The 11,005-nt window shown below is 46.5% G+C and overlaps 2 protein-coding genes across 3 annotated transcripts; both read right to left on the bottom strand.

The window, feature by feature from the left end:
• Window positions 1–5: 5 nt before the first annotated feature.
• uevld (UEV and lactate/malate dehyrogenase domains) lies at window positions 6–5,977 on the bottom strand. 2 transcript variants are annotated; one of them, XM_040162494.2, is made up of 12 exons: window positions 5,654–5,977; window positions 3,661–3,745; window positions 3,517–3,582; window positions 3,250–3,413; window positions 2,997–3,138; window positions 2,814–2,908; window positions 2,618–2,723; window positions 1,596–1,763; window positions 1,329–1,493; window positions 1,067–1,142; window positions 865–988; window positions 6–749 (listed from the first exon to the last, which is right to left on the bottom strand). In XM_040162494.2, exons 1-12 carry the CDS (start codon window positions 5,693–5,695, stop codon window positions 585–587), a joined length of 1,398 nt encoding a protein of 465 aa, XP_040018428.2. In that variant the 5' UTR covers window positions 5,696–5,977; the 3' UTR covers window positions 6–584. The 2 variants fall into 2 exon arrangements, with proteins under 2 accessions (XP_040018428.2, XP_040018429.2); XM_040162495.2 differs by lacking the exons at window positions 3,517–3,582; window positions 3,661–3,745 and having other exon boundaries at window positions 5,654–5,815.
• A 113-nt stretch (window positions 5,978–6,090) lies between these two features.
• Window positions 6,091–10,605, bottom strand: spty2d1 (SPT2 chromatin protein domain containing 1). Its single transcript, XM_078082779.1, has 6 exons — window positions 10,017–10,605; window positions 9,625–9,739; window positions 7,926–9,539; window positions 6,987–7,146; window positions 6,817–6,894; window positions 6,091–6,694 (listed from the first exon to the last, which is right to left on the bottom strand). Exons 1-6 carry the CDS (start codon window positions 10,077–10,079, stop codon window positions 6,601–6,603), a joined length of 2,124 nt encoding a protein of 707 aa, XP_077938905.1. The 5' UTR covers window positions 10,080–10,605; the 3' UTR covers window positions 6,091–6,600.
• Between the last annotated feature and the right edge of the window lie 400 nt (window positions 10,606–11,005).

Below are 11,005 nucleotides of genomic sequence, written 5' to 3'. Positions count from 1 at the left end.
CGATCCGCGTTTCATAAATTTATTGCCCACCCACAAAATCGTGTCGTATCACCACATATTTTAGTATCTGGCAGTCCAAAGTAGACAAAAGAGCAAAGGAAAATCAAATATCAATGCATTAGAAACGTTAATTCATATCTGGAAAACAGTAAGACGGCAAATAAGGCCTTTAAAATATACGGGCAGTATATCAATGAGTCAACCCTAGTACCTGAATATAATATACAACACCCTGACATTTGTAGAAAGGAACAGGTAGTTTTATCGTCTTTAGTGAATGTAGTTCAGCCCAAATTCAACCTACTGACATAAACATTTAAAAACCTCCCCCCATCGGGCTCCTTTTAGATGCTTATAGATTGATTATAAAACACTTGAAATACAAGTGTGTTTATAAGATGTTCAATAAGGATTGTTTCTTTACCCACATGTTATACACGGTATCCAACGAGAACATAGGAACCAATCTCATGATTAAACATTAAGGCTTATTGCATCACTTGAAAAGGTTAGTGCAAATTCATCCCAGGCACCGAGCGTCCGGAGCGCGCACGCTCCCCCACCCCGGGACACAGTCCCATCCTTCACATCCGGAGCTGACCCATGAGGCTGCAAAGGGAGGCGACACTTTGTCTCAGTTTGGCGTCTTCCTCCTGCCCCAGCGACACTCCGGCCAAGCGCGTGGAGCCGTTGGATCCCATGAGGCACGGCAAGCTGAGGAAGACCTCTGCGCCGATGCCGCCCCAACCCTGAAGGAGACCACGAAACACGTTCAGTGAATTCATAAAGAAGCTGTCACTTCCATGTTCCGCTTTACGCCACACACACGGGCGACGCTTTGGTTCTGCCACTCGGAGGTCCTACCTGAGCCAAGGTGGAGACCGAGTGGGTCTTCATCTTATTCATCAGGACGCTGTCGGCGATGTCGGCGATGGACAGACCCACGGACCACGACTGCTGGCCTCGAGTCTTCATCATCCCGAAAGCTCTGCGGGGCACAGAAGTCCGTAAGTACTTTGACAACTCCTCCGCCCTGCGCGAGCCGCTAGCGATCGCGCCGGTATACCTGTCTAACAAGGGCTTGGTGGAGTTGGATCCTGCCGCGATCTCCAGCTGCACACTGGAGCTGCTCATCACAGCCACTGCAAGACAAGCACAGAAGGGCCGGGCTCAGTCGCGTGCGCGTTAACGCGTTTTCGTTAACGGCGCTTCAGGAGACGAACGCCGATCGTAGCAGGAAGCTTAGCTGTGGTGGTCAAACCGATACGATCGAAAACAAATGCTAAAAACGATGGGAGGGGAGACAGAGGATTTGTGCAACGTTTCACCTTTGTTGTCCGAAAGCTCTCCTATGACCCAGGCGGGTTTGTGAGTGTTGAGGTTAATGTCCAGGATGTGACTGAGCCGCTGCGAGTCCAGGTTACAGCCCGCGCCGATCACCTGGGTCGGAGGGAGGCCGCTCTGCCTCCAGGCGACGTGGGTCATGATGTCCACTGGAATTTGACGAGAAAGAAAAAACGAAAAATGAAAAAGATTTGGCAACAAAAAGGGGTTCGGTTTCTCAGAGGGACGCGTCTCTGCCCCGCGACACCAACCTGGTTGCGAGGCGATGATCAGCACCGCTTTCGGGCTGTAACGAGCGAGGTTGGGGATGATTCCTCTGTACAGGTCCACGTTAGTCTGGACCACGCTCACGTACGACTTGTCGCTCCATGCGTTTGCGGTCACCACGACAACCCGGGAGCCCGCAGAGGCGGACAGGTCTGAAAGGGGGCGGTCAGCATTGTAACACAAACGAGAAATAGGCGAAGCTTTTAAAAGAAGGAAGGCAACGGTTCAGAACATTTGTTTTGAATGAGCAAAAGGAAAAGGAGCAGTCGAAAGAAAAAATATTCAAAACACTTCAAGCTGGTTTACATGAACACAACACAGGGTTCGCAGCGTTAAACACACCTGCCACACACAGCACTACCGCTTTAGACCGGTTTAGTGACACCAAATTGTTATTCGGGGTAGGATTGTCACAATTCCAAACTTATGACATAGACACGATACCCGCCGTGAATATCATGATACAATAAATATACCAGTAATAAATAAATGAAGGCAAAAGGCCTCCCTTGGCTTCCTCGCGGTGAGCCTGCCGGGCAGCGCCGCCTCCTGTCAGTCAATGCTCTGATCGCACGCCGTTTAAAGGCAGGATCCATACAAAGAAGTTTGCAAATGGTATTTAACCTTGTTTTTAACGTCAGAGTTCTGCGGTACCTTTTTAGAATCGACACACTGTGCAACATTAATTCAGGGATTTGTTACCATGAACTTTATTACACACTATGATAATTACGCTATTCAAAAAAAGAAAGCGGTTCACACGTGATGCAAATGCGAGGGGGGATCCGAACCTGATCCGCTACCACTACTACTGGATGCATTGTTTTCGGTGTATCCTCGTGAGGGGCAGCCACAGAGCCGATGCTGGCTGTAGATGTATGTTGTTATAGAGGACAGTCACCAGTGACAGTCCCCCCGAGCACAATGCAGGCGTGCTTCCTTCCAAACAGTATGACTCAGCCAAGAGGCTCGTCGAAACATTATTGAGTGACGGAAAGTGACGTACCTCTGGATACCTCGACCTGGGGCAGACGGAAAATCTCCAGATCCGTGCTGCCGCCCTTGGTCGAGCTGTCGTTGACGTCAATGAAAACAAGTTTGTCCACGTTACACTGGATGGGCATCACAAGGAAAAGTAAATTCATTGTCAGGGAAGTAATTTTTGATACTTATCCAAGATTGTAAAATGTGAAATCAAATACCTTTGATAAAACGCTCATCACCGACGCCATTCCTAAATCTCCTCCCCCGATGACGGACACCTTCTTGTTCATTTGCTCTTGATGGCTGCTTCCACCTGAAATAGACACAAGTTAAGCTAATAATAGCACGCAGTATTTTGTTGTTGTCATCAACAGACAAGCTGCGTATTAAAAATCAAGCACCGTTGTTGATCTGTATATTAGAAACAAAAGCCAGTAGATCGTGGGGGTCTTTGTTGTCCACGTTGGACTTGGAGGACAGCGGAGGATGCTCCTCAAACTTCACAATCATCTCAGCCAGAAGACTCACCACGGAGGATTTGGGCTGTTGGGGAGCAAGAAAAAAAAAAAAAAAAACACACACACAAGAACTGATGAGGAACCAGAACCTCTTCCATACAATTTTATATTTCACCCATAAAGTATAAAATCTTACATAATCCCAGTTGTGCAGCTCCGGCAGGTGAATCCGTCCTCCTCCGTCAACGTGCTTCCCTTCTCTGATGAACATGTTGGAGGTCGGTCTCAGGAGGCATATGGGAGGAGTGAAGGGGAACGAGTCCATCAACCACAGCTCAATGGGGAAGTTGTAGGAGCGACCTTAGGATGGGAGACACCGGCGTCAGTGGATAATTAGGACTTCACGCTGACATCGCTCTCAGATGGAGCGCCGGGCCGCTCTAGGGTCAGAGGTCAGACTTACCTCCATACTGGACTGGGATGTTACCTAGTAATCTCACAAGATCTTTTTGGGTGTGGTCACTAAATGCTGAAAATGATGAGATGGTCAATCATCGGCAAGATACATGTGAGATACGGAGATGATTTTTGTTCTATGAAAACTCACTGTATGTGCCTGCGGATGGGACTATCCCAGGGTGGATTCGATAGATCTTCTGCAGCTCATCAATCGCAACATCATGGAATTTGTACTAATATCCAGATGTAAAAAGAAAGGTGCACAAGCACTATGAGTTTCTGTACATGCATATGCTGCGTTACTTTTCATACAAATAGTAAACTTTACAGTCTAGTATTGTAAAGTATTACTTATTTTGCCGTTTAGTTTTTTCACTTGAAAGTCAAAAAATCAAATCTCCCAGTGTCACACCGCCTCACTTCAGAGGGTCATGAGGGGTCTCGCGTTGACATCACTTACCAGAGACACTGCAGAGTTTACCTTGTGGCCAGTGCTGTAGTGGTAAAATTCAAGGTGGGTAAACTTTGAATTTTGTGATCATACAGACCTCGACGCGATGCGATGCGAAGCAACGCAACACAAAGCGTTGCGACTCTGTAAGGCTGTCCTGGCTATATTGCATTATGTTATCAGTAAAAGTCATATACAATCAATGACAATGAATAAATGTGTTAGTAGTTTATTAAATTTAAGAAAACAGTGAAGAAAAGTATGTCAACACAACAAGACAATTGCAGATTAAGAACTATCTACATACGGAGTCTCCTTTTTACAGTAGTGCCCAGAGGGCCTCCTTGTCCTGCCTTGCACAGAGGAGCCATGAACCCCAGAACGCGTGTTCTGGGGTTCATGGCTCCTCTGTGCTTCTCCTCTCTCCATTGGACCTGGTGTTTCTCCTCTCCCTGTGCTCTCTGCATCATTGCCTGTCCTCTCACTGCCTGAAAAAATGTTGAATTTAAGAGTTAACCAGTTAAGCAGCCTGTCAATTACACTGACAACATAAGTTAAAGGAACACTCATGTACTACCTATGTCATCAGAAATAGCCTACAGCATGTTTTGTTTTCACATTGAGAACTGACTTGTTTCCTAACGCTTACAGGCTACTCTACACCTTTCATGACTTAAAATAATTGATTAAGCATATAGGCCTATTCAGTGAAGCAACAGCTTTGCTCCCCGCTCATGATGACAGGGGAGGCAGAGCCTTTGAACATTGACTGGATTTTCTCCTAATTATGTGCGCGCGTCACCAGGCGTTTTTCTTGTCCTTTTACCGTGCACGCCCAGCGAACACAGAGCGCGCGACTACTACCCCCCGTCGGTCGTTCCGCCCGCAACGACTACTACCCCCCCCTCCCCCGTCGGACCTTCTCGACCGGTCCGCGAAATATTGTCTGACATGAAACCGGTCCGTGAGGTAAGAAAGGTTGGGGACCACTGGGCTGATCCACAGCGTGTATGTGCCTCCTGGATCCTGATTGGTGTCGCTGCTGCAGCCGCGAGGCACTGATTGGATGCTCACAGACCGTAATACAGCGCAGATGAACATGATTCAGACTACGGCGTTTATATGTTCAACAATAGGAAACGTAGTCTTAGCGGTTTTAAAATTACACCAAGTTTATTTCGGATTATTCCAACGGAAGAATACAAGGCGCAGGGAACTTTGAGGTGCGTAAACGCTATTTATAGGTGCGTAAACGCTATTTCCAAAATTCCAGAGGTGCGTAAACGGCGTTTACGTGCGTTTACCCTCCACTACAGCCCTGCTTGTGGCAGTTTGTGCAGCATCAAAATAGTCAAATTGTCATCAAAATAGCAAGACGACGAAGGGGGGGGGGGTTGTGATTTAACATGATTTTTCTTGGCAACGACTTCATGATACACGAGGAGATCCATCGGTCCAGGGCGGCGATTTGTAATTCATTCCGAAACCATTTTTGCTGAGTTTGTTTTCGTCTTACGTTGTATATTTTCCGGTAAGTAAGTAAAGCCGGTTCCGCCAGTCGGGGACCGCAGCATACTTTCACATCGCTGCTCAGCTGGCCGGTATCGACCCGCAGGGGGGTTTGAACGTGAAACGCGCTGCTCGTCGGTATCTGACGTTAATTTGTCGCACTTGAGTGATCGTAACTGACCTTAGAGAGGATCCGCTGAAGTTTCTCCGAGGACAGGTCCATCGGTTGAAGTTCGACAGAGACCGAATCAGGAGGCTTAAGGATGTTTGTGTCTCCCGTACGACTTCCAGTCACAATCTACTTCCGCAAACTTTCAAGCGCAGCTAGGCGAAACGACAGACCCCGCCCCCTCCGTCACGTCACGTACGGCGAGGCGAGAGGGAACAAAAGCCACCAATTCGTCAAAGCCCTGGCTGGTCTATGGCAAATACGTTATTTAACTACATTAAAAAAAACATTTTAGAAACAAGACACCGTAAATTACTGAAACGAAAAATCATAAGTATTCTATGCACGCTAGTAATGGGGTTTTTATATGTTACTCTGATGCAAAACAATTTAATTAAAACAAGAAGCAATTCTTTATCTGAACTCCCTTTAAAGCACAACACAGTAAGTGGTTTTCTGCATATTTAATTTACTTATAAATCAAAGTTTGTTTAGAAAAATATGCAACAAATCCTGCTGAAAAATAGCATTCCATCATAACTTAATAGTGTCATTGTTAGTTTAAAAAAGAAAAAAAGAAAAGGAGAGAACCACACTTCCATATTTAAAGTTCACAGGTCCTTTCAGAAATTGAGATCACTGCACAGTGGGGGAAATAAATAGGGAAATGTGAGATTGTTTTTGTTGCAGACTAATGCCTGAATGATTTACACATCTTTTGCGTTTGACGTTTTCAGGTTGTCTTTGAAAAACGTTCTTTTCTTTTCCTCTGGAGACATGGCCACGTGTTTAGGTCCAATCATATTTAGAGAAGCAGAGAGAGCAACAGAGGTCGAGGTAGCCACAGTCACTGAGCTTCAACGCAGATCGGCTGTCCCACCTTTCAGGACAAACGGGATAGTTTTTTCATTTTTCTTTTTATTCCTCTTTTCCAAAAAAAAAAAAAAAAAACACAGCCTTCAGTTCTTTTTTTTCCTCTTGGCCTTTAGCATGTTCAGGTCCTCTTGTTCTCTTTTCTCCTCCTCCAGGTCTTCCTGCACAGCCATTCTCAGGCTGAAGAGGAAAAGCACAAAAAGGTACAGAAAAATGACATTAAATAAACAGAATAAATAAACCAGCTCTCCGTACAAAGGGTCCACGTATAGAGACGGATTGATTTATTTTTGTTGTCTCACCTCCTGGCCTCCTCTTTTTGCATATCTCTCCAGCTGCTCTCCATGAATTTAAGTGCGTAGTCACTCTCATCCTTGTACCTGAGGAGGTTGAAAGCAAATAGTCTTTTTTTTATAGAGAACGAACAATATTGTAAAATGGACTTGTAACGAGAATATGTGCAGGCACTCACTTGTTCCGATCATAGCCAAAGATTTCTTTAATGTGCCTGGAAATGTCGTCCTGCGGTTCATCTCCATCGTCGATGAAATCCTCCATTTCTGAGTCACACTCATCTTCGTCGTCGTCGTATTTCCTCTTGTATGCAGAGGTGATAGGCGGTAACATTGTACCTAGGAAATACAAACAGAAATCTATTTTGAGTTTGGGTATTGCCTCTTCATATCCATCCTCGAAAAAAAAAAAAAAAACACTGACCCAACAAAGGCTGCCGAGTGCTGCTGACGTACTTCATTCAGTTCAGCAGACAAGCGCTTAGGCCTGTAATAGCGGTCGTGTCGTTTCAGGCGGAGGCTTTGGCCATGTTATACTATGTTGCATCAAAACACGCACTGTTGTACAATGTTGCTAAATGGGCTTGTCTGCATCGCTCTGTTGTGCAGACAACACCATACTATCCGTTTGTTTTGATGTGCACTTAAGGAGCCGGGAATAGCTATGGGAATACTTCGCGGTGAAAAAGTACTTATTTAATGTCTTGTGGAAAAGTGAACTTTGAGAACAGAAACCGTTGCTGTGGGAGAGTAGGAACAGCATGTAGTGAGGGTGATCAGGTGAGGTGATCTCACTCAAAGAGTTACTGTGCCCACGACACGCTTGAGCAAGATACTAGACTTAAAAAAGGTTTTCTCTACGAGTTAGGACCAAATAGGCAAGCAGTCACAACATGGACGGAGCTGCAGGGATTTAAACCCATTCAGTAAAAAAGTCGTTCTTTGTCTCCATTTTACTTGAATTCTACAATTAAGTTTAGTGTTAATTTAGTTTCAGCAACAATACAGTTTGATTATAATTGTTAAGAGCTTTTGTCTGCAATTAGGGTTACACAGTACTGGGGTACAAATTAACACCGCCAGTCAATCGGTGATTGCATCTCTTTATCGATTCTTACCCGGTGGTCTGTTCATCATGGGTCTCTGTGGCATTCCCGGTCTGGGCGGCATTCCCGGCCTCTGCGGCATTCCTGGTCTCGGCGCCATTCCTGGTCTCTGGAGCATTCCCGGGTTCTGCGGCATGCCTGCCCGAGGAGGGACGCCTGGTCGGGGCCCCCCGAAATTCTTGGATGAAATGGTCTCGGACACCACGGTGCACTTGGAGGTGCCAGGTCCTGATGCGATGCTGCCAGTCGGTCGCCCGGGTACTGGTCCTCCACTTCCAGGCCGACCACGTCCGATCCCGGGAGGTCGGGATCCACCACCTCTAGGGGGGCCATGTAGGCCACTCCCACCCGGCCTCGCCTGGGGGACACCGCCAGCTCTCGCCTGGAGCGTGCCTTCAGGCCTCGACTGAGGTTGGCTCCCTGACCTAAGAGGGCCGCCCGATGAAGGTCTCATGCCCGAATTCCCGCCAGACTTTACAGAGGAGTTCATTCCAGGCCTTAAAGGTTCTCCCTTTCCAGGCTTTCCAACCATAGGGCCCTGCTTCAATGAGCTACCCTGACTGGGCCTGATCTGTTTGGAGCTCCCAGGTTGAGATCTTTGGCCGGTGACAGCTGTACCAGGACCCCTGTTACCAGGAATAGCTGGGGCTCGTGATGAGCTTTCTTTTTTGATGAGAAGGTCACTTTGGGTGCTGGATTTGTGGCTGGATGAGGGCTTGGTTCCCCCTTGTTTGGCTGAAACCTGAGAAGACGTGGCTCTTGAAGTGCCTTTGCCGTTTACAGTACCAGATGAACTAGACGAGTTTGTCTTAGGCCTGTCTCGATCGCTCTGAGACATCCTGGGTCGGTCTCTCTCTCGGTCCCCAACAGAGGGCCTAGAAGAAGTCTGGCCTTTATCACTTGTCCGTGTTGGATGCAACTTCTTTCCTGACCCACTGGGGAGACTTTGCTTTTCTATGGAGGGCTTTTGTGGTTTTAAACTCTTCTGCTCCTTCTCAGAAGTGCTTTTTCTCATTGAACTAAAGGTAGTCTGAGATTTGCTGTCCCTTTCTTTATCCGACGATTTCAAATCTTTGATGGGCCTCTTAACCTTGCGCTCCAGCTCCAGTTCCCTGATCTCCTCAGCTGTTCGGAGCCTTTCGTCTTTCTTCACTACCTTGGTTTTTACCTCAACGGGCTCAAACTGCTTCTTCTCTGCCAATTTGAGTAACTCTGCAAAGTTCATGGGAGGCGGTGCGGGCTTGGGAGGCCCGCTGGGCTTTTTAGAGGAGGGCCTGACGCTGCTATTACTGCTACCGCCACCATTTCCACCAAAACCAGTGGTCTTGCCAGGTCTCCGCGGCTCGGGCTCCTGCTCCGATTCCGAATCAGTCTGTTCATACTCATAATTGTCTTCGTCATCTTCGGGGTCAATAGAGTTATTCCTAAAACCTTCCCCATTCGAGGACCGCTCTTCCTGCATCTCGAGTTTTGATCTTCTCTTCTTGGGAAGCTCCACCACCGGGATGCCGTTGTAGCCGCGGAAATTGTCCTTAGTTCTGGAGGCCATGGCTCGTGCTTTACGGTCCGATTTCAACTCCACTCTCTTTGCTAGTAGTTCCTCCTTCTTTTTCTTCATTTGGATTTCTGAAAAAAAGAAAAATAGACAATTGAATTATCAAGGGACAATGCACTCTGCGCCGTACCGTTATCCATCTGAACTTTGCATTACCTTTCTTCTTGCTTTCACAAGTTTGTTTCTTCAGAAGCGCCTGCACAGCCGATGGATTTACCCCCTTTGACCTCGGGTCCTTTTTGGGTGGTGCAGCTTGTAAACTGTATCTCTTCTGCTCAAAAGAGACACACACATTACATGAACATTCAAGGCACGTGAAGCACGGTTTATTTACCATTTGCACTTCTCAAATGTATCCGATTGCCTACGGATCAATATTGATGGCAAAAGTTACAATGTGTTGACGTTTTTTGGTTAGTTAGCGGCTAAGTTAGCTAACTGTTAGCTACTCCATCAGATCCCCTGTGACAGATGAGCTGGCACTTAGATTTGCCACTTCACCGTCCGGCCTGAGTAAACTCAGCGCAAGCGACTGCGTTTAAACTTACCTGTGAACTGCTGGGGGCCCGATTTTGCGTGGCAATGTCCAATATATTGTCAAAGTCCATCATTTTGGCAGAGGCGACCACGGGCTGGTTATTCGAAATGAATCAGGGTAGACAACACCGGGAGTGCTAATGCTATCGTCAGCGTTTAGCGCACAAACCGAGTAGGTGGACGCGGGACGTGGCAGTGACCAAACGACACATGAACGGCTGGAAGGACAACACCTGATCACAAGTAGTCCATTAGAGGAAAACCCGGCATATCAAAGCAGTCGACCCTACTTTTATTTCACCGGCTTACTTTAGCGCATGCTAGCCACGTTAGCATAAGCTTACCTTACGTTTACTAACGCTTGCCAACCCACAACCCTGAAAGGCGTTTTTTTTGTACAGAGCTTACACACGAAACTAAGGCCAGGTCCATTAAAAGCCCATACACTTAAATTAAATTGACAGAAGACGACTAAAACTTGAGCAGAATGTTAAGACTGCTGTTGCTGGAGACCACGGCGACAGAGACAGACAGGAGGAGCCAAAGAGTACTTTAAGGAAGTGAGATAACTCTCTCATGCGCGTATCCGTCTTCGTAATATCACAACGACTTGTGTGTATAGATATACATCAATACGTTTTTGATCTTGGATTGATAATATATTTCTAACCACAAAAAACGTACCATGTTAAACACAGTGCTATTAGAAACACGTGTTTTGTTTGACAAGTGCAACGTATTCACAACGTGAAATAAACACAAGATCAACAGCGACGTGCGTGTACCACGTTTTATGAGTCAGCTCTATGGTCTCTGGTCCATGTTAAAATAACGTTTACACTTGGAGACCACATGATGTCGCTGCCATTGTGGATTCTCCTCATCAAGTCAACACAACATGTTATAGGCTCTTCATACTATATAATCATAAGCCCGCACATGATGGTCGACGCTGCTTTTACATTATTTATGTCATGTTTGGCTATAAATATTGTATCAT

This window comes from Gasterosteus aculeatus, chromosome X (genome assembly GCF_964276395.1).
Source record: "Gasterosteus aculeatus chromosome X, fGasAcu3.hap1.1, whole genome shotgun sequence".
Lineage (NCBI taxonomy): Eukaryota > Metazoa > Chordata > Actinopteri > Perciformes > Gasterosteidae > Gasterosteus > Gasterosteus aculeatus.
Note: the sequence above shows the minus strand (reverse complement) of the source record. Positions and strands in the feature narration are given on the sequence as shown.

Excerpts from the sequence above, each read along its gene's own strand:
- uevld (XM_040162494.2), bottom strand. The coding sequence starts at position 5,695 with ATGGACCTGTCCTCGGAGAAACTTCAGCGGATCCTCTCTAAG. Across the intron at positions 1,764-2,617 it reads CCAGGTCGAGGTATCCAGAG|ACCTGTCCGCCTCTGCGGGC; the intron begins GTACGTCACTTT and ends GCCCCCTTTCAG. Across the intron at positions 1,494-1,595 it reads GATCATCGCCTCGCAACCAG|TGGACATCATGACCCACGTC; the intron begins GTTGGTGTCGCG and ends GTCAAATTCCAG.
- spty2d1 (XM_078082779.1), bottom strand. The coding sequence starts at position 10,079 with ATGATGGACTTTGACAATATATTGGACATTGCCACGCAAAATCGGGCC. Across the intron at positions 9,740-10,016 it reads GGGCCCCCAGCAGTTCACAG|AAGAGATACAGTTTACAAGC; the intron begins GTAAGTTTAAAC and ends TCTTTTGAGCAG. Across the intron at positions 9,540-9,624 it reads TTGTGAAAGCAAGAAGAAAG|AAATCCAAATGAAGAAAAAG; the intron begins GTAATGCAAAGT and ends TCTTTTTTTCAG.